Source organism: Acomys minous (assembly GCF_964271855.1).
Source record: "Acomys minous genome assembly, chromosome: 11".
In the NCBI taxonomy this organism is placed as follows: Eukaryota; Metazoa; Chordata; class Mammalia; order Rodentia; family Muridae; genus Acomys; species Acomys minous.
The window spans coordinates 72,311,644-72,334,761 of NC_140492.1; the positions used below are offsets into that span (position 1 = coordinate 72,311,644).

Sequence of the window (23,118 nt, forward strand, 5' to 3'; positions counted from 1 at the left end):
AATACCCAGAATGCAGCTAGAGCTTCCGGCCTTGGCTTCCGTCATCATGGATTCGGGCGGAAGTAAACTATAACTCAAACTTCTGACTGGACCAACGGTGTGTTGAAAACGTAATTGCCTCCTTAAAACGATATGTAACAGAATTTACCTTATGTCTAAGAGTATATTTTTCCTGAGTATTCCAGAGTAACAGAATAGACATTTCTTCCCGATGTAAAGATGTCCGCCTAGCGTAAGGGATTTTGGGTAATTGGAAGTTAGCGTCAACACGAACAACAAGTTCACAGCCCGTCTCAAGATGACGCTTCTTTTGGGGTTGGAGGGGGCGGTCGGATCCGCTCCAGCTGCGAATAGCAGAGCATCATTGGCTGTCCCCAGTGGGAGCCAATCAGAAAGAAGGAAAAGCTAAGAACCATTGGTTGTTGGCGTGGACCAATCGGAAGAGCCAGGATTTGGCGGGAGTCTTGACCACCCGGGGGCTATCGGTGTCTCCGCGCCAGCTCTGGGTGTCCGGCCGCTGTGGCTATGTTCGTGACCGACTTCCGCAAGGAGTTCTACGAGCTGGTCCACAACCAGGTGACTCCCGTTCCAGCATCCTGGGCCAAATCTTATCTGAAGGGAGGGATGAGGGCGAGTGTCCGGGAATGGGTTAGGAGGACAGGGTGTTTGCACAGAGTTTGGGTCTCTGTGCTCAACCCATCTGTGTGCATTTTCCTCTACAGAGGGTCCTTCTCTTTGTGGCCTCGGATGTTGATGCCTTGTGCGCTTGCAAGATCCTTCAGGTGAGCTTTGACTACCTTAGGAAGATAGGGCAGAGGCGAGAGGTGACAACAGAGTTAGTTGGTTTTAGCAAGAGGTGGGACTCAGAAGCGGAGGGACCAGTGGGATCAGGCGGGAGGTGAGGGGGTCCCGGGACTAGAGAAGTACGGTGTAAACAATAAGACAAATAAGCAGTATTTTTTTTTTAACCATGACCCAAGTGAAGAATGGTTTCACTTCTGAAGTCTTTGAACCTGTAAATGACCTCTCGAAGGAATTTGAGAGAGGGGCGTGATTCCTGGGAGTGTCACCAGAGTGAGTGCTGGAGACACAGGCTTGGCTGTAGTGTGGTTTTCACAATGAGCAGTGGTCAGGAATTTTTTTCAGAACCCCTGTAATTTAAAATTAAGGTTTTTTTCCAGGATGGCCAAGGCTACACAGAGAGACCCTGTCTCGAAAAACCAAAAAGAAAAAAAAGAAAGAAAAGAAAAGAAATTAAGTTTTTTTCCTTAGTGTTTTCCTTTGGCAAAATTGGACAGATTCGGCAGAACTGAACACCAAATGCTCACACCCTTGCCACCTGGCTTCTCATACTTACTGATGTTTTTACCAAACAGCACACTGTGTAGATCTTTGCCCCTGACTTAGCTGATTTGTTTGTTTGCTTCTGGTGATTCTAGGGGACTTAGCTTACGTGAGGGGCTTCTGACCATGTGCTTGCTCTCGCTCTCTCTCCAGGCCCTGTTTCAGTGTGACCACGTACAGTACACGCTGGTTCCAGTTTCTGGGTGGCAAGAACTTGAAACTGCATTTCTTGAACATAAAGAGCAGGTATAAAAAATAAATAAATAAATAAAGAGCAGGTATGAACTAAGGAATTTTAGAATAATTAAGCTGCCTCATTAAGTTGCAGTTTCTTTTGTTTTTCTTTTTTTTTTTTTATTTTATTTATGTATTTTATGTATGAGCGCTCTATTTGCACGTATATCTGCATACCAGAAGAGGGCATCAGATTCCAGTGTAGATGGTTGGGAGCCACCATGTGGTTGCTTGGAATTGAACTCAGGGTCCTTGGAAAAACAGACAACGTTCTTATCCCCTGAGCCAGCTCTCCAGCCCCTTTCTTTTGTTTTTCAAGACAAGGTTTCTCTGTGTAGCTTTGGCTGTCCTGGAACTCACTCTGTAGACCAGGCTGGCCTCGAACTCCGAGATCCACCTGCCTCTGCTTCCAAAGCCCTGGGATTAAAGGTGTGTGCCACCACCGCCCAGTTCAGTTGCTCAGTTGCGGTTTCTTAATACTTAGCATTCTTTCTAGTTCTGAAGTAGGATCAATGTGTTTTTGAAACATCAGTTTTATTACTCTTCAGGTTAGGCTGGCAGAATCAACATTTGCCAAAGAGACGCCAATTTGAGGCACATCTGAGGCGGGCCTGGGTTACATAACAAGATCTTGTCTCAAAAAAGGTTAAAAAAAGGCGGATGTGGACAGCACCTACTCCGACCTCACATGTGTTACTAGGATACACCACTGCTTTAATGCTGTCTCCTTAGGAAGATGTACTCCACTTTCCACTTTGGAATTGAATGGTAGAACCAAAACTCCTTAGCTTTGCCTGTGGCCAGGTGAGAAATAGGCCACTCCATAGGGAGTGGGTAGGGCGTGTCAAGGGGTCTCTGGAGTCCCTGGCCACTTATTTTCTTTTTGGTTTTGCTTTTTTTTTTTTTTTTTTTTTTTTTTTTTTTTTTTTTTTTGATTTTTCAAGACAGGGTTTCTCTGTGTAGCCTTGGCTGTCCTGGACTCACAGCGATCCGCCTACCTCTGCCTCCAGAGCACTGGGATTAAAGGCATGTGCCACCGCGCCCAGCCACTTCTAGGATGACTCAGGAGACATTTATTCATAACGGTGAAGTACTTTGTCCATTGAGGCAAGATCTTATTTGATGTCCCAGGCCAACCTTGAACTCAAGGGCAATCCACCTTCCTTGGCCTTGAAAGTATTGTATTACAGATGTGCGCCTGCAGCCATTCAGTGTTACTAAGGAAAGGTTTTGCTGTAGCGATAGTTTGGTACAGGACTTAATATTTAGGAGGCCGTAAAGTGACTGCCCAAGATTTACTGCAAGCCTAACACACACAACACTGTCCACGAGGTAAGGCTGCAGAGCACAGTGTAGGTCAGCAGTGTTCAGAGAGACTTTGCTGTGCGTTTGAAGTCTTATTGCTCTTCTTTGGCTGTTTGAGTCTGTGCACAAGTCTTGGATCTGCTGAGCCTCGGAAGCTCGGAGCCCCAGAACCTGTTTTACAGTGTCACAGAAAGGCAGTAACTAAGCCACTCACCATTTTCCTCCTGGGCTTTGCTGTAATGTGTCCAAAGACTTGAGCGCTGAGGGAGGAGGGGCCTCCCTGGCGCTCTGCCTTTACAGGCTCTCTTTCTATTTTCAGTTCTGTTATTTCGTCCTCATAAACTGTGGAGCCAACGTGGACCTGTTGGATATCCTTCAGCCTGATGAGGACAGTGTATTTTTTGTGTGCGATACCCACAGGCCGGTCAACGTTGTGAACGTGTACAACGACACTCAGGTACCTGCCCCTTTGTGTGTTCTCCCTTTAATCAGTCTGTACCTCTTCTATGCTGTGACAGCACTGCACAGAGCTTCTTTGCAAAGTACGCGTCCCACAACCTCCAGTTAGGGGCATCTTCTTCAGTGCAAGAACCTTGTCTTGCCCAGCTTGTGGGCATGCGCACGATGCATTCGTGGGCTTTGCATCTACTGCTGGATGGAAGGTCAGAAAATTTTAGCCTAAAATTTTAGCTCTACTAAATATACTTATTCTGACCCTCTAAGCATTAAATACACAAGCTAGCACAGACCAGCTGTCTAAGCGGTCTGTGACTTGCTCTCCTTCCATGAGGCTTCAGACTCTGAAATCCTCGTAGAAGGAACCTCTTCGGGAGAACTCAGTCTGCAATTGCTACAAGAGACAAAAACTGTATTCGCTTAGGGGTTCGCATCTGTCCCGATCCATTTTGTGTCTCTATAAGAAAATATCTGAGACTGGGTACCTTATAGATAAAAGTTAGATTTAGCTTACTGTCCTGTGTCTTCAAGAGCACGGTGCAAACATGTGCTCTGCTCTGGTGACAGCCCTGTGCTGACTGCTTCCCCAGGAGAGGGAGTGTATAGGCTAGTGAGAAAACTCCATCGTGAGACAAGAACCAGCAGAGCAAGCTGAGGGGTGTTATAGCCACGCTGCACATGGAAACTAAACCTCTAAAAGGCCTGATGGGGAGAGCCCCAGCCTACCTAACACTTTCCAGACCCCACTTGTTAATGTCTCTACTTACTCAGCGCCCTGCAGAGGCAGCTGGCTTCAGGCTTGGTGGACCCTTGGAGGAGAAACCATATCCACGTATATAACCACAGCTACGTTTTCAGATCCTCTATCAAAAGCCAACTTTGGGCCTTTTTTTTTTTTTAAATGTATAGCGTAAGAAAGGAATGTTGCCCAGAAGTAGACTATAATTGCTTTTCAAAACTTAGCATCATAGCTTCCGCATGCCTTGTGGGTCAGCTCTAGTGCCTTCCTGAGTGGCACGGAGAAGCCTGGAGCTCGGCTGAGACAGGTGCAGTTTGTGTGTATAGAAAACTTAGGAGCTAAGTAAGAAAAAAATGAAATGATACAGAAGCATCGTGATGAATAGTTTTCTGGCAAGGACAGAAGAAAATCTCGTTTGCTTGTTTTACATCAGATCAAATTGCTTATTAAGCAAGAGGATGACCTTGAAGTCCCTGCCTATGACGACATCTTTAGGGATGAAGCGGAGGATGAGGATCTTTCGGGAAGTGACAATGAAGGGTCAGAGCCCTCCGAGAAGCGCACACGGTTAGAAGAGGTATGTTTGGGTTGGGTGGGTATTCTGGAGGAAGCACAGTTAGGAGAGGTGTGTGTGATCCAGCTGTGGCACGCTGGGCCTGGGCACAGCCTGACGTACCAGGCAGAAGTGGAGGAGTTAGCAGGTGTGCGTACAGACTGGCTTCTATCCCCTATCTTTGCGGCCTTGGACAGATTTCTGGAGTTATTTGAACTTTATCTTATCTATACAGGAGAATCCTGGCAGAGGAAATGAAATTTAGGTCAGCTCAGCTCTCTGTAGGAATAACTAGCAAACATTCAAAAAAGAAAAAGCCGAGGGTGGGGGGCTGCACACCTTTAATCCCAGCACTGGGGAGGCAGAGGCAGGTGGATCTCTGAGTTTGAGGCCAGCTTGGTCTACAGATTGAGTGCCAGGACAGGATAGCCAGGGCTACATAGCGAAACCCTGGGGGCAGAGTAGGGGGGCACCATGGAGAAGCCTTAAACATCCACTTTCCGTAAGGTATCGCTCATTGTACCTACCAGAAAGATGCCATGTGTATCTGACCCCTTGGCCAGTTCTATGTAAACACACAAAGGAAGGTATTTATTGTGCTCTGAGATTGAAGGGATCTGCCAGCATGGGCTTCCACCAGCTGATGGACAGCAGGTTGACGGTGGCTGCTCCCCTAGAGTGGACAGCTACAGTTTGTTCTTATTTATTTGTTGTGGTTAATTTAAAAGTATGGCCTAATAAATGTTTATATTTAGGCTAATTATTATTTTTAAGATTTATTTATGTATCATATATGTGCAGTGTTTTGCCTGCATGCACACCAGAAGAGGGCACCAGATCTCATCACAGATGGTTGTGAGCCACCATGTGGTTGCTGGGACTCGAACTCAGGACCTTTGGAGGAGTACTCAGTGCTCTTAACCTCTGAGCCATCTCTCCAGCCCCAAGGCTAATTATTATTATGGCTGTATTTTCTAATCCACTATCAATCAATGAAAACACAGACACCTGTTATATTTCATTAGGACAAGCCTTTACCTGGGGCGTGGCAGATACTAACCTTCCGAACTGTCTTTCCCTCCCAGCCCCATCTCAGGCTACCTCCCATCCATGGTCCCCAAATACTTGTTAATGATCTCTATCTCCATCCACGCTGACCCAGCCATGTTCTCCTTCCCCATGCTAACCCGTCTCCTCCTCCTCTTCTTCTCCCCTCATGGTCTCTCTTTCCTAAGATGCTATCTATGTCTTCAAAGCCACACCTATCCCAAATCTACACCCATCCCATTTGCCTGCAGGTGTGTTGGCTTAAGACGGGTTTTCTGTATAGCTATAACTGTACTAGAACTCTTTAGACCAGAGTGGCCTCGAGCCCATAGAGATCTGTCTCACAGGCGCTGGGGTTAAAGGCATGCTCCGCCATCACCCGGCTACGTGTCAGCTTATTATTGACCGAACCAAAGTAAGTTTTAAGGCAAGGTTATAAGCATCATTTTGGAGTACGTGAGTCTGCTCATTTGAGCAGCAACCAGATCTTGGGAGCCAGTAATTAGCATCAGAATATAAAGCACCAGACCAACCCCCAGCATTTATTATTGCTATCTTTTATTTGCTTTAATGCTCAAAAGTTTGATTTTATTCTGTGTGAGCTTCCTTTAGGTTTTTATGGGGGGGGGGATTGTTTTTGATTGGTTTGTTTGTTCTTTTTGAGACAGGGTCCGACTGTATAACTCTTGCCAGCCTCACTGGGCAGCTTTTGTTGGGTTTTTGTTGTCTTGTTGGTGTACACAGCTTAGCAGCTTGGCTAGTCTTAGAAAAAAGAAAACCAGGCTATGCACGTGTCTCTAACTGGTGTGCCTCTGCTCCTACCTTTTGGGGTCTTAGTTTCTACAATGTCTATGAGTTTTAGATCTGTCTAGCAGACACTGAGGATATCTCAGCACCATCTTCCAGAAAGAAGTCTTGTGATCATAGATTGCTAAAATCAGCACAGTTCCCCATGCCTTTCGTTGCTGGAGAGGAAAGTAGACGGCTCTTGTCATCCTGATGGCAGAGATGGACTTCATGGTGATTTAGTTGCTGGGTAGGCAGGGGTCCCAGATGCTGAGTGTAGTGTGCAGCGCATGCCAGGAGAGCCTGTGCCCTTCTGTATTTGGATGGTATCTGCCAAGTTCTGGAGGCCAAATGACCCATTCTTCCCCGTGTCGGCTCTTCAGGCTCCCAGGTTCGGGCTGTACTTGGAGCATGGACAAACAAACCCCACATCTCCCTCATAGTCTGCCTGGAGGCTTCTTCCAAAGCAGTGCCTCATCAGGCTTAGTCTTTTCATCTAACTGTAAAGTATTCAAACATATGAGCCTGTAGGGCCATTCTCATTCAAACCACCGTATTTTTCTTTTGTTTGTCACTATTTCAGGAGATAGTGGAGCGAAGCACAAAGAGGAGGCAGCGCAGAGAATGGGAGGCCCGGAGGTAAGTCTCTCCCGGGAAGCAGCTCTGCAGTGCGGGAGCCCAAACGCTGTCCGTGGGCCTCCATACCTTTTGTTAAGAGTCTTGGGGCCACCGGGCGTGGTGGCGCACGCCTTTAATCCCAGCACTGGGGAGGCAGAGGCAGGCAGATCGCTGTGAGTTCAAGGCCAGCCTGGTCTGCACAGTGAGTTCAGGACAGCCAAGGCTACACAGAAAGACCCTGTCTCAAAAAACAAAACAAAACAAAACAAAAGATTCTTGGGGCCAACCACTTTGGAGTGAGTAAGTGGCCATTGCCTTGAAAACTGCCTTGAATTATCCTGTGTATTGTCCTTGGCTTCCTACAATTATAGGACAGGCTCCCAACTCCAGGCCCTTTAGGAATGATGCCTTTGCCAGCTTGTTTGTTTGTTTTCTGAGACAGGGTTTCTCTGTGTAGCCTTGGCTGACCTGGACTCCCTTTGTAGACCAGGCTGGCCTCGAACTCACAGAGATCCGCCTGCCTCTGCCTCCCAAGTGCTGGGATTAAAGACACCCACCACCACTCAGATGTGGTTACTTTCATTTATTGATTGTTTGTTTGTTTGTTTTTTAAATAGCAGACAACTGCCAATTGTATAAAATGTTTCATGGAAAAAAATCTAAACAGGAGCTAAGCTAATAATTGCTGTTACTGCATGTCTCAGAAAAATAACTGAATTGCTTTGGAATGAAAAGGCTGGCATGAGTATTCTAGATTGAAGGAAACATGTACCTCTGTGTTTGAACTGGGCCCAGCGGGGATTGCTTGCTAACGGCCTGTCATCCTCTTTGGCGCAGCCGAAGGATCTGCCCAGCAACCATGAGATGGACAGGTGTAGGGACAGATACGTGGAACATCTGTAAACTCACCACCACTTCAGTGGGTTCTGAGTTCGGGTTTCTTTTCTGAATTATTCTCTGAAGTTATCCATATTTGTGCATATTTTACATGATCAAACTATACATCAAATTGTTCTTTTTTCAACTTAAAAACAGTTCGTACAAGGCCTTGCTACACATCCCAGACTGGCCTTAACTTACGATGCACATGCAGCTTCCTAAACACCGAGAGTGAAGGGCTGTGTCATTTATTTCTGGCTTTATTCTTTTGAATTCATTTTTGGTTTTTGTTTATTTGCTTTTGAGACAAGGGTCTCATGTAGGGCAGTCTGCCCTCACATGTGCTATGTAGCCAGGGTGACCTTTAGCTTTACATCCTTCTGTTCCTGTCTCTCCTTTGGTAGGACTGCAGAGATTATAGATGTGTGCTACCACCCCAATTCATGTGGTCCTGGGTTAGCAAGCATTGTCTGAGCCTATCCCAGGCCACAGGTTTTTATACTTCAGAACGGTCTTTTTAAAGCTTCTTAGTGTTTAAGGCTGGATGTGGTGCCGTAACCATTCAGTCTAAGCCCTTGGAAGGCAGAGGTAGGTGGTTCTCTGCCAAGTTCCAGGCCAGCCAGGGCCACCTAGTCATACCCTAACTCAAAAAACAAAACATGGGGCTGGAGAGACGGTTCAATGGCTAAGAGTATGTGTTGCTCTTGCAGAGGACCTGGTTGATTCTTAGCACGCACGTGGTGGCTCCCAAGCATCACAGTTACACATTCATACTCTAAAATAAATGTTTAAAAAAAAAAAAAACAGAAACAGCTTAGAATTTAATTGTTTGTTTCAGTCATTGGTTTTTTGGTTTTTGTTTTTGTTTTTGTTTTTTTATTTTTATTTGGTTTTTCAAGACAGGGTTTCTCTGTGTAGCCTTGGCTGTCCTGGACTCATTTTGTAGATTAGGCTGGCCTTGAACTCACAGAGATGCACCTGCCTCTGCGGTTTTGTTTGTTTGTTTGTTTGTTTTAATGATTTATTTTTAAATCATTTTTTTTATTTGCATAAGTGCTTTATCTGCGTGTACCCTTGCAGGCCAGAAGAGGCCATCAAATCACATTATAGATGGTTGTGAGCCCCCATGTGGTTGCTGAGAATTGAGCTCAGGACCTCTGTAAGAACAGCCAGTGCTCTTAACTGCTAAGCCATCTCTCTAGCCTCAGTTGTTGTTTTTTTATTAACACATTATTTGTATATATTAGTGGCATCTAGTGTGATACTTCCATATGTGAATACAGCCCTTTGGGTTCAATCCATAACACTGAGAAAAAGTAAAGGATTTTCACTCTTTCTTTTTTAAAGATCTTTAAAATTTGTGTGTGTGTCTGTGTGCTATAGGCGTGGTTTCTCACTGAGTTTGAAGCTCATCAATTTGACTGGACTGGAATCACCTGCCTCTGCCTCCCCCACCTAACTCCAGTACACACAACACTTAGCTTACATACTCAGCTTCCTCGTGCTTGCATACTTTTTTTTATCAACTGAGCCATCCCACAGCCTTTTTATTTATTTATTTAGTGACCTTGCCTTACTATGTAGCCCAGGCTGGCCTCTACCTGTTCAGTCATCCTGTCCCAGCCTCCCAAGCACTGGGATTACAGGTGTGCACCGCAATGTCTGGCCTTTTTCAGTTTTTAAACTATAGATTGCTTGGAGCGTTTTACCATTGCAAGTAAGTCTATAGTTAGTAACTTTGTACACACAGTAGTGCGTCTTCCCTGTTCTTCTGAATAACTTTAAGATAATTTCTCAGAAACAACGTTCTAAGACCCAGCCCACCTGAGATGTAGGTATACATTCTGCTAAGTAAAAACAAATGGTACCACGACTTAATTTGCTTTTAGTTTGTTTGTTTTTAACTAAAATGTTAGCCTTTTCTGAAAAATTTATCTTTCCTGTTCCTTCCAGTTAAAGGCCCCATTTTGTCTTGTTACAGGAGAGACATCCTCTTTGACTATGAACAGTATGAATATTATGGGACATCGGTAAGTGTGAACAGACTGATACACTCTGTGAAGATCTGACTCCAGGGATCGCTGTTCCAGAACAGAGAGCAGAGGTTTTACAGCGAGAGCATGGCTTGCATGAGTTTCCTCTCCCCAGCTTGTGCCTTTGAGCGGGTGCTGCGGCCTCTCTGCACTGTCCACTCCTGCTCCTCCCGCTACTGCGTAGAATGGATGCTCCCTGGCGTAGTCTGGTTTGCCTTATGGGTGTTTTGTTCTGTGTTTTGTTTTGTTGCTTTATGGTGTTACAAAAAGTGATACATGCTTAGTAGAAATTGAAATTGTGTTTGTTTGTTATGGATTTATTTATTTATTTTATGTATTTGAGTGCTCTATATGTATAACTGCAGGCCAGAGGAGGGCATTAGAGGGTATAGATGGTTGTGAGCCACAATGTGGTTGCTGGGAATTGAACTCAAGACCTCTGGAAAAGCAGACAGTGCTGGGCCATCTCTCCAGCCCAGAAATCAAAAATTTTTGAGACAAAGACTTCTTACATAGTTCTGGCTAGCCCTGAGCTGCCTTGAAATGATTTCCCCCTGCCTCCTCCTGATAGCTGGGACTATAGTTGTACACCAGTGCACCTACAAAGGTTAATTTAAGATTGTGATGGAACTTATGTTTCCTGGTACCTGGATATGAGCTGTTCTGCTTAGCCTTGGCCTCTGACTGTGGTGACTCAAACTGCAGTTCAAAATAAATCTTTCCATCTTTGTAAACAAAAAACAAGTGAGGTGTGGTGGGCACTCCTTTAATCCCAGCAATCAGGCAAGCAGAGGCAGGAGGATTGCAATGAGTTCCAGGCCAGCCTGGTCTATAAGGATAGTCAACGCTACACAGAGAAGCCGTGTCTGAGAGAAAGAGACTGTGTGTGTGTGTGTGTGTGTGTGTGTGTGTGTGTGTGTGTGTGTGTGTAGAGAGAGAGATGCTCTCTGCTTCGTGTTTTGAATTTTGAGCTTGTCTGGGCTACTCTGTGATTGTGCCATAGTGGTCTAATGGATCTGGTCAGCCAGGAGGTTCAGAGGAGCCAGACCTGCTCCACGAGGTACCGTGCAGCTAAACTGGAATGTTGGGCAGGTTAGATGTAGTGAGTGCTGCTTATTTTGTCTTGCTTTTGTGGTGTTGGGTATGCCCGGCATAGTAGGTCAGAGGCAGTTGCTAGGGTGGTCCCTAGCTAGCTACATCATCATCATCAAAACCACAGAGTAGCGGAGATAGGAGGATGGCTCAGCAGGTGCTCTTACAGAGGGCCCAGGTTCAATTCCCAGCAGTTACATGGCAGCTCACAGCCATCCATGGATTCAGGTCCAGAGTATCTGCCCCCTTCCTCTGGCCTCTGTACCAGGCACAAACATGGTGCACAGACACATGCAGGCAAAACACTCACATAAAATAAAGCAATTTTTTAAAAATACTGATTAAGCTGGGTATTGTGGCTTTTAGTTAGGATGACTAATGCTGTGATGAACAAATGACCAAAGCAACTTGAGGAGGAAAGGATCTATTTCCGCTTTCACTTCCAGTGACAGTCTATTATGAGGGAAGTCAGGGCAGGAGCTTAAACAGGAGCTTATCGGTTAGAGCTGATGCAGAGGTGTGGAAGAGTGCTGCTCACTGGCTTGCTCTTCATGGTTTGCCCAGCCTGCTTTCTTATAGAACCCAGGACCACCAGCCCAGGGATGGCTCCGCCTACATAGACTGGGCCCTCCCCCATCTGTCACCGGTTAAGAAAATGCACTACAGGCTTGCTTACAGCCTGATCTTATGGAGGTGCTTTTTCAATTGAGGTTCCCTCCTTTCAGGTGACTTCAGCTTGTGTCAAGCAGGCATAAAACTAGCACAGTGGTACATACCTTGAATCCCAGCACTTGGGAGGTAGAGTGGATCTCTGAGAGTTCAAGGCCTGACTGGACTACCTAGCAAGTTCCATGGCTGCATAATGAGACTCTGTCTCCAAATAAATGAATAAATGAGTGGTAATCTCTGTGAAAGATTAAACTGTGGAATTACAGTGGCACATATGATTTTTGAAACAGAATTTAGTGTAGAAAGCCTGTTGTTAGACTCTGTTAGTGTTGACCAGAATTTAGGGCCTTAACGTATGTTAATTTGACGTAGGATTTTTTGTTGTTGTATACTTTATGATAGTGCAAAAGTGATATATATTCAGTAAAAATCAAATTTGTTTTCAGTAAGAGCACTGTATTCAGTCTTCAGATTTGGCCTTGGACTCTTTATTGGATTTCCCATGTCTCATTTATAATTCAAAGTTTGCCATCTTTGGCTCTTTGCTGAGCCCTTGCAATGTGTAAGGAAGGAACCTGATGCTCTCTCAGAAATGGTGCCTTATTTTCCAGAACCCTTGAAATTTTTCTCCCTGAAATAAACCAGCATCTTATGCTTAGCCTGCTGGTCAGACATCCATTCCCCTCACAGTCTCTCACCAAACTCAGACCCTGCACTCAGATTGCTTACGTTCTGTCCTTGGAAAGCCCTTCATGGAGAGTCCAGAAGCCCGTTGAACCAGAGCCCTGTATGTATCTGAGGCTGTCTCCCTGCAGGAAGAATGCAAACGCAAAGGGCATCCTGGCCTGTGGTCTCATTAGAGCCTTGAGAATCAGGATGTACAGTTCCCTGCACGCTGCTATTCCAGGGCTTTCCACTTGGTGGCACCTTGTTTCCATTCTTTTGCTATATGATAAACACAGATACCAGTGACTTTAGACGGCAGAGATGAATGTTCAGGTCAGTGGGATTACTCTGTCATCTTTCTCTTACTTTGTCCTTACATGCTGGAAAGCAGCCTGAGTGCCCTATCTGCAGGCCTTAGCTGGACTCCTTGACTTAGAGCTAGCCCCACTGTATGGCTCCTTCTGTGAACTCAACTGCTTTTGGCTTCAGGCTTTTCTGTTTCCTTGCAGTCAGCCATGGTGATGTTTGACCTGGCATGGGTGATGTCCAAGGACCTGAATGACATGCTATGGTATGTAACACACACACACACACACACACACACACACACCTGTATACCTTGCAGCATCCATGTTGGGAGTTTGGCCACCAGCCAAAGTCAGTGTCACACGGACAGTACCTTGCTTTCACCAGGGATGTAGGTGCAGCCCCTCTCTGGGATAATTTATAAGCCTAGTCTTCCTAGTGTTTAGTGTGAGGCTAGGGGGCTCATGCAACCTTATTAGGGACAGTGGGGCTCCAGTGCAGCTCCTGTCTCCTGTCTAGCCTGGTTCTATCTCCTTGGCCCCTTATTTGTGGTCCTTGCTTTCTCTGCAAACTAAGCTAACCTTCTCCCAAGGCCCTCAACCCTGATCACCGCAGTGATAGTTACGTGGGTCTGCAGAGAATCAGGATAGGCTAGGACTCTGCAGGGCCACCCCAGAGCCCACGGGTGCTCTGCCATTCTCCATGCGTAAGGATGCTGATGTGTTGGCCTCTGCCAGTGCTCAGCTGTCACTCCTACACTGTGTGCTGTTACTTGGCTGCTTGCCTGCCAGCTGCCCCCAGCCAGGTTGTTTAGTGCCAAGTGCCAGTTGCTTTGGTATTCAATCTAAATTGGTTTCCTACTAGAGCCAGTAGCAGCCAGTCTAGACAGGAACTGGGGAGGGCTGTTCCTGGCGGTGTGCAGTGTGCCTTTCATAGCATACCTTTTTTTTACTGGATGGGTTGGTTGCCTTATGCCTTCTGTCTGACCCAGGTATAGTTTCTGTCTGCCCGAGCTTTACCCTGGAAGCCTGACCTTGTGTTTCTTCCAGTATCTCAGGGAAAACCTTGCCTAAGATGTCCCCCGTTTTTTAAGATGGAAGGCACAGTTTCAAAACGTCAGTATTTCAAAATCAGTAGAAAAGAAGCCCAAGATAACTATTTACAAATGCTGGTGGTGGGGCACAGTGAGTTGGAAGTCACGCTAGCAGGACACTCTGTTATGGGAATGTTGAGTCTGGGCTGTCCATCATGTCTCCTGACTCCATGGCACGTAGCCTAGGAAGCCCAAGCAGCTTGCAGCTGACTTCATCATCCTCTGCTTCCCTTCCAGGTGGGCCATTGTTGGACTGACGGACCAGTGGGTGCACGACAAGATCACTCAGTAAGGATGATGTTCTTAATTTGTGGGGGCAGCTCTGTGCTATGAGCATGTGGTTCCCCTGAGCTTGCAGCAAGGAGATGGGAGTCAGTGTCATTGGACATCTTACGTGGAAGGAGAAGGGTGGCTCTTTTTGCCTGGGCCCTTGGCTCAGTACCCAGTCTCTGTCTTTGCTTATGGCCTAGCTTTGCCTCCTTATCAATCTGAGAAGGCTAGTGGGTGGAGCTGATAGTGGGCAGAAGGACCTGGTTTGACTTCGTTCTGTGGCCTAGAGGCAGTAATAAGATGTGGTCCATGCATGTGGAGGTTAGGGGAAGACACGGATGCATGTAGGAAGGAAAGGAGGAAAATGTGAAGGCCTAGGGGTCCTGTCAGGGAGCATGAATTTAAGCCTAAACAGTAAGTCACAGGCCTTATGGAGGGTTGGCATGAAGCAGAGGGAGCCTCTGAGTGTGGCATGCTCTCCTCCTGCTGCACTCTTAAGAACTGGGAGGAAGCAAAACAGAGTTGTGTCCCACTGCCTCCCTTGGGAGTTCAGCCTCTGGTTATCAAGTGGGACATGAAAGAGAATGAACAGACCAGGCCTGAGGTTCTAAGCCTCTTCAGGAGCCACATGAGTGTCCCCAAGCATTGCCTTCCACTTGTCACTCATTCCTTGTGTGGCTTGCAGAAGCCTCAACTGTGTATTAGGTCTTCTAGGTTGCCCAGGAAGTTTTACGGCTCAAACTCAAGCTTTGGTTATAGTTCTGTTGCCTGCGTTGCCACATTGAGCTGGCCTCCAGCCTCACTAGACCTCAGCCCTGTCTCTGTTAAGGATGGCGAGGGGGTGTTGGAAAGATGGTTCAGAGTAAGAGCACCTGCTGCCTTTATGGAGGACTTGAGTTCAGTTCTCAGCACAGCTCCCTGCTGAGAGGCTTACGACCTCCTATAACTCCAGCTCCAGCGGTTCTGACACCTTGTGACCTCCACAGGCACCCCCCCCCCACAGACACATAATTAAAAATTAAAAAAAAATTTTTTTAAGGTGGTATAGGGCAAGCATGTGGGTGATGCAGAATCTAGACATGGCAGTAAGTGCACTTAGGAACTTACCCTGCTCGTGGCCTCAGGTGAGACCCTCTTGTCACCTTCCCAGTTGGTGGCCCACTGGGACCTGGGGTAGGGCCTGCCACCCCATCTGCACTTGCTGGCACTATGTGTACTAGTCTGTACTCTGTCTGTGTGGGTTATTGTTCCAAGGTCTGACTGATCATTGGGGCTAGACACCTGGCCAGCCTCCTCCATGCTGCTTGCAGAAGGGTCTCCACACCTAGTGATGGGACATACCCTGAGGGGACAGCTCTTTCTGTTACTCCCTGGCTGAATGGCTTACAGCTAAACAAGCTTCCTCAGTCCTCCTTCAGGTGCAGCCCACTTGGTGGAGGGGCCCCCTGAGTAGAGGGGGATCTGCTTCATCCTGCCATGCGTTTTCTTCCAGAATGAAGTACGTGACTGATGTTGGCATCCTGCAGCGTCATGTGTCCCGGCATAACCACCGAAATGAGGCGGAGGAGAACACGCTGTCTGTAGACTGCACCCGCATCTCCTTTGAGTATGAGTATCTTTGCAGTACTCGCCACTGTTAGCATGATGCCCAGCAGGTGCTTTCTGCTCCATCCTGGGTGATAGAGCCACCGTACCCTCCTGTGAACAGTGTGCTTGTAGCATATTTGCTGGTCACAGGCCATGTCTGAGTCATTTGGGAAGATGCTGAGAGCTGAAGCAAAGTGGACAGCAATCCCTGGGCCCCAAGAGTTGGGAAGGAAGGGCACTGATGGGGACAAGAGACACCAAGTATCCAGTAGAACAATGGCAAGGCGCCAGTAAGGCTGCAGAGGTGCGGCCTGTGGCGTGGACCATGTACGCGAGCTGCAGGTGGTGAAAGGCAAGATCGAGAAGGGTTGGAGGAAGGCCTCTAAGGATGGGGAGGGTTAGGCTGGGCTAGGCAGACCAGGGCAGCAGACCAAGACAGCCACCTGAGCTGCTTCTCATGTTAGATGGGGCTGTGACCACAGACAGTAACTGACTGTCCAACCCCGCCTCTCAGTCTGTCAAAGGGGGGAAATGGTGTAACTTCAGATGCTCCCTGCATCTCATGGATTCAGATGCTCAGAGAACTCTGAGGTCTACTGTCCCCAAGCAGGGCTGTCCATTAAGTCTGGGTGGGTCCACACCAACTCAAGGTTGTGTGGGCAGAGGGTGCCACATGTGCTCCTTGACCTTGGCTCCAGCCTCCGCCTGGTGTTGTACCAGCACTGGTCCCTCCACGAAAGCCTGTACAACACCAGCTACACTGCAGCCAGGTTCAAGCTGTGGTCCGTGCATGGGCAGAAGCGACTCCAGGAGTTCCTTGCAGACATGGGGTGAGTGGCTGCCTTACCTTTGTCCTTCTACCCTGTCTTCCCCGCCTGGTGCAAAGCACCCGACTCTTGTGACTCACTTGGGTGTAGACTGCACGCCTCAAGACATCCCTAGTGGGCATGCACAGGGACCCCATGGCACGTGTCCTGCCGTCAGTGTCTTGGCGTTTCATTCACACAGCTTGCTCCCTCCAGGCTTCCCCTGAAGCAAGTGAAACAGAAGTTCCAATCCATGGACGTCTCCTTGAAGGAGAATTTGCGGGAAATGATTGAAGAATCTGCAAATAAATTTGGGTAAATGCTTTTCTGGATTATATTTTCTTTTATTTTATTTTTTTATTTTTTTTCTCTCTCCCCCACTCCCCTCCCCGTTTGGTTTTTAAAGACACGGTTTCCCTGTATAGCCCTGCCTGTCCTGGCTATACATGGCTCTGTAGACCAGGCTGGCCCCAGCTGGGGATTCAAGGTGTACACCAACACCCAGCATAGATTCTGCTTCTTAGAGACAGGCCTTCTACTTTAACCATCTACCTACACTGATGGGCGAACAAGAGCCAGCCCTAAGGATGCACAGGCTGCTGTGACTAGCTGTGTCTGAGAGATGGCTCAGCAGTTAAGAGCACTGACTGCTCTTCCAGAGGACCCAGGTTCAGTTCCCAGTGGCTCACAGCATCTGTAACTCCACTTCCAAGGGATCTTACACCTTCACACAGACATACATGCAGGCAGAATCAGTGCACATAAAATAAATTAACTTAAAAAGAGCATATATTGCCCTTCCAGAGGACCTGAGTTCAGTTCCCAGCACTGTGTCTGATGGCCCATAATTACTTGTAACTCTAGCTCAAGGGGCTCCTGTACCTCCTTCTGGCCTCTTTGGGCACATGTACACATAAACACACACATTCACATAATAAGTTTATAAAAAACAAGCTAAAATGCACTTTCTTTTTTCTTTCTTTCTTTCTTTCTTTTTTTTTTTTTTTTTTTTTTTTTTCCTTTTCCCTTTCTTTTTCTTCTTTTCGAGATAGGGTTTCTGTGTGTAGTCTTGGCTGTCCTGGACTCACTTTGGAGACCAGGCTGACCTTGAACTCACAGCGATCTGCCTGCCTCTGCCTCCTGAGTGCTGGGGTTAAAGGCTTGCGCCACCACTGCCTGGCAAATGCACTTTCTTAAACTGCCCATAATGTTTAGAGTTTTTTTGTTTTGTTTGTTTGTTTGTTTGTTTGTTTGTTTGTTTTGAGAAAGGGTCCTGGATACACTAGAACTCACTATACAGACCAGGCAGGCCTCAAACTCACAGAGGTCCCCCTGCCTGTGCCTTCTGAATGCTGGGATTGAAGGTGTGCACTGCCACATCTGGCATGTTTAGGGTTGTCTATCCATATATATATACAGTATGTTTGTGGACAGGCACATTGAAATCAGAAATAAGGTACCAGGGTCAGATGCAGGCATGCTGTGCCCTACCAGGTCTTCAGGCCCTGTGTCTGGCAGGCTTAGGAGGACATAGACGAGCACTTCGCCCATACCCTAGGCCTCATGGCTATGTACTGCTCACCACTAGTCGAGTCAAGCAGCTCAGGTCAGGACAATCGGCTGCAGGACCTACATGTCTGGGTGTTTTGGTATACCTCATCCTCTAAGCATTGGTCACAATGAGCATCCTTGGAGACCTGTGAGTGACTCTAGGGCATCTTTGGTCTGGTCTGAGCTTGTTCACAAGTGCAGAGTGACAGGTCCATTGCTTCTTCCCCTGACAGGATGAAGGACATGCGTGTGCAGACTTTCAGCATTCATTTTGGGTTCAAGCATAAGTTCCTGGCCAGCGACGTGGTCTTTGCTACCATGTCTCTGATGGAGAGTCCCGAAAAGGATGGCTCAGCGACAGATCACTTTATCCAGGCTCTTGATAGCCTCTCGAGGTAATGGGTATGATCTGGGCAGCCATTTTGTGGCCTCAGCCTTACGCCACATGGGGACACCATTCTCAAAGATGCCCTGTGCATGAGTGTGACTGTCCCGCATGAACTACAGGGTTGGAATCCCTAGCACTGAGCAAGCTGTTCCTAAGCTGCTGGCCTGCCTCCAGTGTTCGTCCCTTCTTGAGTCAATTTTTGTATTCTTTTTTAGATAAAACCCCTATAGCCCAGGCTGGCCTCAAGTTTATGCTCCTTTTGTCCTAGCCTCCCAGGTGCTAGGGTTGGTGATGGGTACCCGACCCCAGCATCCGTGAGGCCTTTCCATGCCCTTTGTGATTGTCTTCTTTTTTCTCTGCCTTCTCAATATCTTGAGACATTGTTATTTGCTCTTGTTTTTCTTCCAATTCTTCACTTTTTTTTCAGTTCTTTTATTTCTAATTCTCTTGTTGTTAGTGTATCATGAAGTAGGACATGGCAACTTTTATTGTTTAGGAATTATGACTTTCTGGTACACTTACATGTCACAGGTGATCTTACTCTATTCCTCATTTTGTGATATGTTGAGTTGTTATTGTTGTTGTTGTTGTTGTTATTTAGTCTGTTTGCTTGCTTGCTTGCATATTTTGACATCTTGCTGTATAGTCCAGGTTGGCCCAGAACTAGCTATATAGATCAGGTTGGCTTCAAAGTCACAGACATTCCCTTGTTTCAGCCTCCCAGGTTTTTGGATTAAAAGCATGTACCACCACGTCCAGCTTCATGTTTGATTTTTGTCTTGTTGGTGGTGGTTTTGGTTTTTTGAGACAGGGTTTCTCTGTGTAGCCTTAGCTGTCCTGGAATTCTCTTTGTAGACCAGGCTGGCCTCAAACTCACAGAGATCCACCTGCCTCTGCCTGCCAGTGCTAGGATCAAAGACGTGCGCCGCCATGCCCAGCAATTTGTCTGTTTTTAATAATGACTTCATGGGACTGGACCACAATACTCGTGTAACTGTTATGATTTTTTGTTTGTTTTGTTGTTGTTGTTGTTGTTGTTGTTTGACACAGGGTTTTCTGTGTCACCCTGGCTATCCTGGATTCACTTTGTAGACCAGGCTGACCTCAAACTCACAACCATCTATAATGTGATCTGATGCCCTCTTCTGGCCTGCAGGCAGAGCACTGTATACATAATAATAAATAAATAAACCTTTTTTTTTAAAGTTCTTGTGCTGTCAGACATTCTCCCATTTAAAGTGTATGATGCAGCCATAAGTAGTGGTGCCTGCCTGCAATCCCAGTACTCAGGAGTAGAGTCAGGAGCTCAAAACTTGAAAAATAGCAAGTTTGGGGTAGTATAGTGAAATCCTGCCCTAAGAAAACAAAATACACATATAATACATCCTCAATTAAAAGCAACTAAAATAGTGTGCATTGTCTAGTTTCTTCATTGCCCCAGAAGAAGCTCTGTGCCCTTAGCCATCACCTCCTGGCCCTTAGTCCTGAAAAATTGCTTCTGTAGATTGCTCCTTAATGGGTTTATGAACAATGTGTAATGTGTGGCTTCTTGCATCTTGTTTCTTTCGCTTAGTGTAGTGGTTGTAATGCCTGTGGTGTATCTTACAGAAGGGCTTCTTTATATTATTAATCTATTCCATTGGGCGAACAGACCACATTTATGTACCATTTCATAAACTGAGAGACATGGGTTCTTCTACCTCCTGACTGTCTTCTATACTCATGTACATGTTTTTGTGTAGTTGTATTTTCACTTTTTTCTGCCAGAATGGGACTGTGGGGTTATATGTGTATTCTTGCCTTAACCTTCTGAGGAAATGCCAGGCTGGTTTCTATGGTGGCTGCTCTAGGTCTCACCAGCAGTCTTTGAGGGTTGCAGTGTTCCCATGTCTTTACCAACGTTTGTGGTCTGTGTTTTGAAGTATGAAGTGAGAGCTTAGCTTTTGGGTTGTATCTCACTGAGGCTAAGAAGGTGGAGCATTTTTCCATGTGCTGACTGGCCATTTGTGCAGCGTGTTTGAAGTCTGTTCAGGTCTCCCACTTGTAAGTGAGGTATTGTCATGTGTTTGAGTGCTCGGCCCATGAGGGGGTGGCACTATTAGGAGGTGTAGCCTTGTTGGAAACGGTGTGGCCCTGGAAGAACTGTGTCATTGTGTGGGCCAGCTTTGAGGTCTTCTATGCTCAAGCTACACCCAGTGTGGCACACAGTCTCCTGCTGCTCAAGATGTAGAGCTCTGAGCTCCTCCAGCACCATGTCTGCCTGCTGCCACCATGCTGCCGCCATGCTGCCATGCTTCCCGACATGGTGATAATGGACTACACCTCTGAGACTGTGAGCCAGCCGCAGTTACGTAATGCTTTCCTTGATAAGAGTTGCCGTGGTCATGCTGTTTCTTCACAGCAACGAAACCCTAACTAAGACAGGTAGCAATTTTGATGGTGTCCAAATCATCTGATTTTCCTTTTGCTTCTTGTGCTTTCGGTGTTGTCTTTAAGAAACCACTGCTAGGGCTAGAGATATGGCTCAGAGGTTAAGAGCACCGCCTGCTCTTCCAAATATCCTGAGTTCAATTCCCAGCAACCATATGGTGATTCACAACCATCTGTAATGAGATCTGGTGCCCCCTTCTGGCCTACAGGTGCACAAGCAGGCAGAACACTGTCTACATAATAATAAATATTTTTTTAAAGAAAGAAAGAAACCAATGATAAATCAAATCACAAAGATTTCACATTGCTTTTTTCTGCTAAGTGCATTAGAGTTTTAGCTCCTACACTGGGTGTGTGGCTCTACGGATGTTAATTTTTGTGATTAGTACAAGCTGTACAACTCTATTCTTTTTAAAATTATGTTTCTGCATATAATTTATTGTGTGTGCAAAAGTCAGAGGACAACTAGGTGGGTCCCAGAACAAAACTCAGGTCATCAGGCTTTACTCACTAAGCCAGCTCACTGACTTCCCACCTTTTCCCAGAGATTTTTGTTTAATTTTGTTTTCTTCTGCCACTGAGTCATCTTAACACTTGTATTAGAAATCAGTTGGCCATAAGCATAAAGATGGATCTTAGACTCTGTTTTCAATCTGTAGATGACTCAGTTTGGAGAACATATGGAGCCAAGGATAACCTTGAATTTCTGGTCCTTCGGCCTCTGCCTCCCAAGCACTGGGGTTCTAGGCATACTTGTATTACATACTTGGCTGAACGTTGCCTTATTAGCAGAGTATATGCTTTGTAATTGTTAAAAATTTTAAAGATTATTACTGTATGTATGTGTACACACCCATACATGGTGGGGTAGAAACATGTGTGGAGGTCAGAGGAAAACTCTGGAGTCTGTTCTCTTCCACTGTAGTGTGGGCTCTGGGATTTAACTCAGGGTGCCAGGTTTGATGCAGGAAGCACTTTCTTTTGTTCATTTTTATATAACTACTTGGATGTTTTCTTAATTTCAGTTTTGTTTTTCTCATAGCCACTACATGGAAATACAAGCAGTCTTTGTGTATTTATCATGTATCCTGTACCTGCAGCCTTGCTGGACTCACTAGTCTAACAGTTTTCTATTGATCATCTAAGCTTTTGGATGTAAAAGATCACGTAGTCTGTGAATAGCACTGATTGTTCGTCCTTCAAAGTCTGGAATTCTTGCAGTGAATTTCCTTGCTTGGTTGTGCAGGCCAGTCCTCCAAGACAACAGTGTGATCCCAGGGTGTGCATCTGTCTGTGCCTTCCTCTTGCTGTTTTGTTTTGTTTTGTTTTGTTTCAAGACAGGGTTTCTCTGTGTAGCCTTGGCTGTCCTGGACTCTCTGTGTAGACCAGGCTGGCCTCAAACTCACAGTGATCTGCTTCCTCTCAGTGCTGGGACTAAAGGCGTGCGCCACCATGCCCAGCTTTCCTGCCTACCCCCCAAGACTGGGTTTCTCGTGTAGCCCTAGCTGTCCTTGGCTTTGTAGACCAGGCTGGCCTCATGCCTGCCTCTGCCTCCCCAAGTGTAGGGATTACAGGCATGCGCCACTGTGCCCAGCTTCCTCTTGTTTTTCATGCTGGGGTTAGACCTAAGGTCTTGCACATGCTAAGTAGGTGTTTCCTAAGTACACTCAGTCCCATTAATCTTGGAGTTTGTGGTAGCCCCCTAGTTCTTTTGTTTTCTTGCAAATGTAGAACTAAGTGTTTGCTTTTATAATCTAGTTGCTCTGTTTTGTTGTGGTATGGTTTAGTACATTTTTTTCTAGATTTTAAAAGATGTTATTTTATGTGTTTTGCCTGCATGTCTGTATGTGCGCCACATGCATGTCTGGTGCCTGTGAAGGTCAGAAGAGAGTGTCAGATCTCCCAGAACTGAGTTATGGACAGCTGTGAGCTACCATGTGGATGCTGGGAGTCAAACTCAAGTTCTCTGCCAGAGCAGGCAGCACTCCTAACCAACAAGCCAGCTATCCAGCATCTGTTTGAAGATGCAATTTACCGTACTTTCTGGCATATAAGATTACTTTTTAACCCCGAAAAATCTGTGCCAAAGTTGGGAGTCGTCTTATACACCAGGTACTTACCTGCAGCTGGCTTTCCCTTGTTTCATATGTCCTGTGCATATAGTGGGGGGTGCCGTGGCTGATTGTGCCGTGGCCGATTCCCTGCTCTGTGCGGGGAGTATGAAGCAGGGAGGAGCAAGCTGCACATATCTTCCTGTACTTTGAAG

At 46.4% G+C, this 23,118-nt stretch overlaps 1 protein-coding gene across 2 annotated transcripts in view; it reads left to right on the plus strand.

Moving 5' to 3' along the window:
• Positions 1-425: 425 nt before the first annotated feature.
• CDC45 (cell division cycle 45) overlaps positions 426-23,118 on the plus strand; it is a 31,409-nt gene continuing 8,716 nt past the window's right edge. The window contains exons 1-13 of one of the 2 annotated variants that reach the window (XM_084802438.1): positions 426-576; positions 723-782; positions 1,498-1,590; positions 3,203-3,340; positions 4,512-4,655; positions 7,048-7,103; positions 9,943-9,991; positions 12,931-12,992; positions 14,058-14,108; positions 15,583-15,702; positions 16,376-16,507; positions 16,700-16,798; positions 18,268-18,429. In XM_084802438.1, coding sequence (XP_084658564.1) covers positions 526-576; positions 723-782; positions 1,498-1,590; positions 3,203-3,340; positions 4,512-4,655; positions 7,048-7,103; positions 9,943-9,991; positions 12,931-12,992; positions 14,058-14,108; positions 15,583-15,702; positions 16,376-16,507; positions 16,700-16,798; positions 18,268-18,429 — 1,217 coding nt within the window. In that variant the 5' untranslated portion in view covers positions 426-525. The remainder of the gene's footprint in view (positions 577-722; positions 783-1,497; positions 1,591-3,202; positions 3,341-4,511; positions 4,656-7,047; positions 7,104-9,942; positions 9,992-12,930; positions 12,993-14,057; positions 14,109-15,582; positions 15,703-16,375; positions 16,508-16,699; positions 16,799-18,267; positions 18,430-23,118) is intronic. The other variant, XM_084802439.1, reaches the window with a different exon arrangement.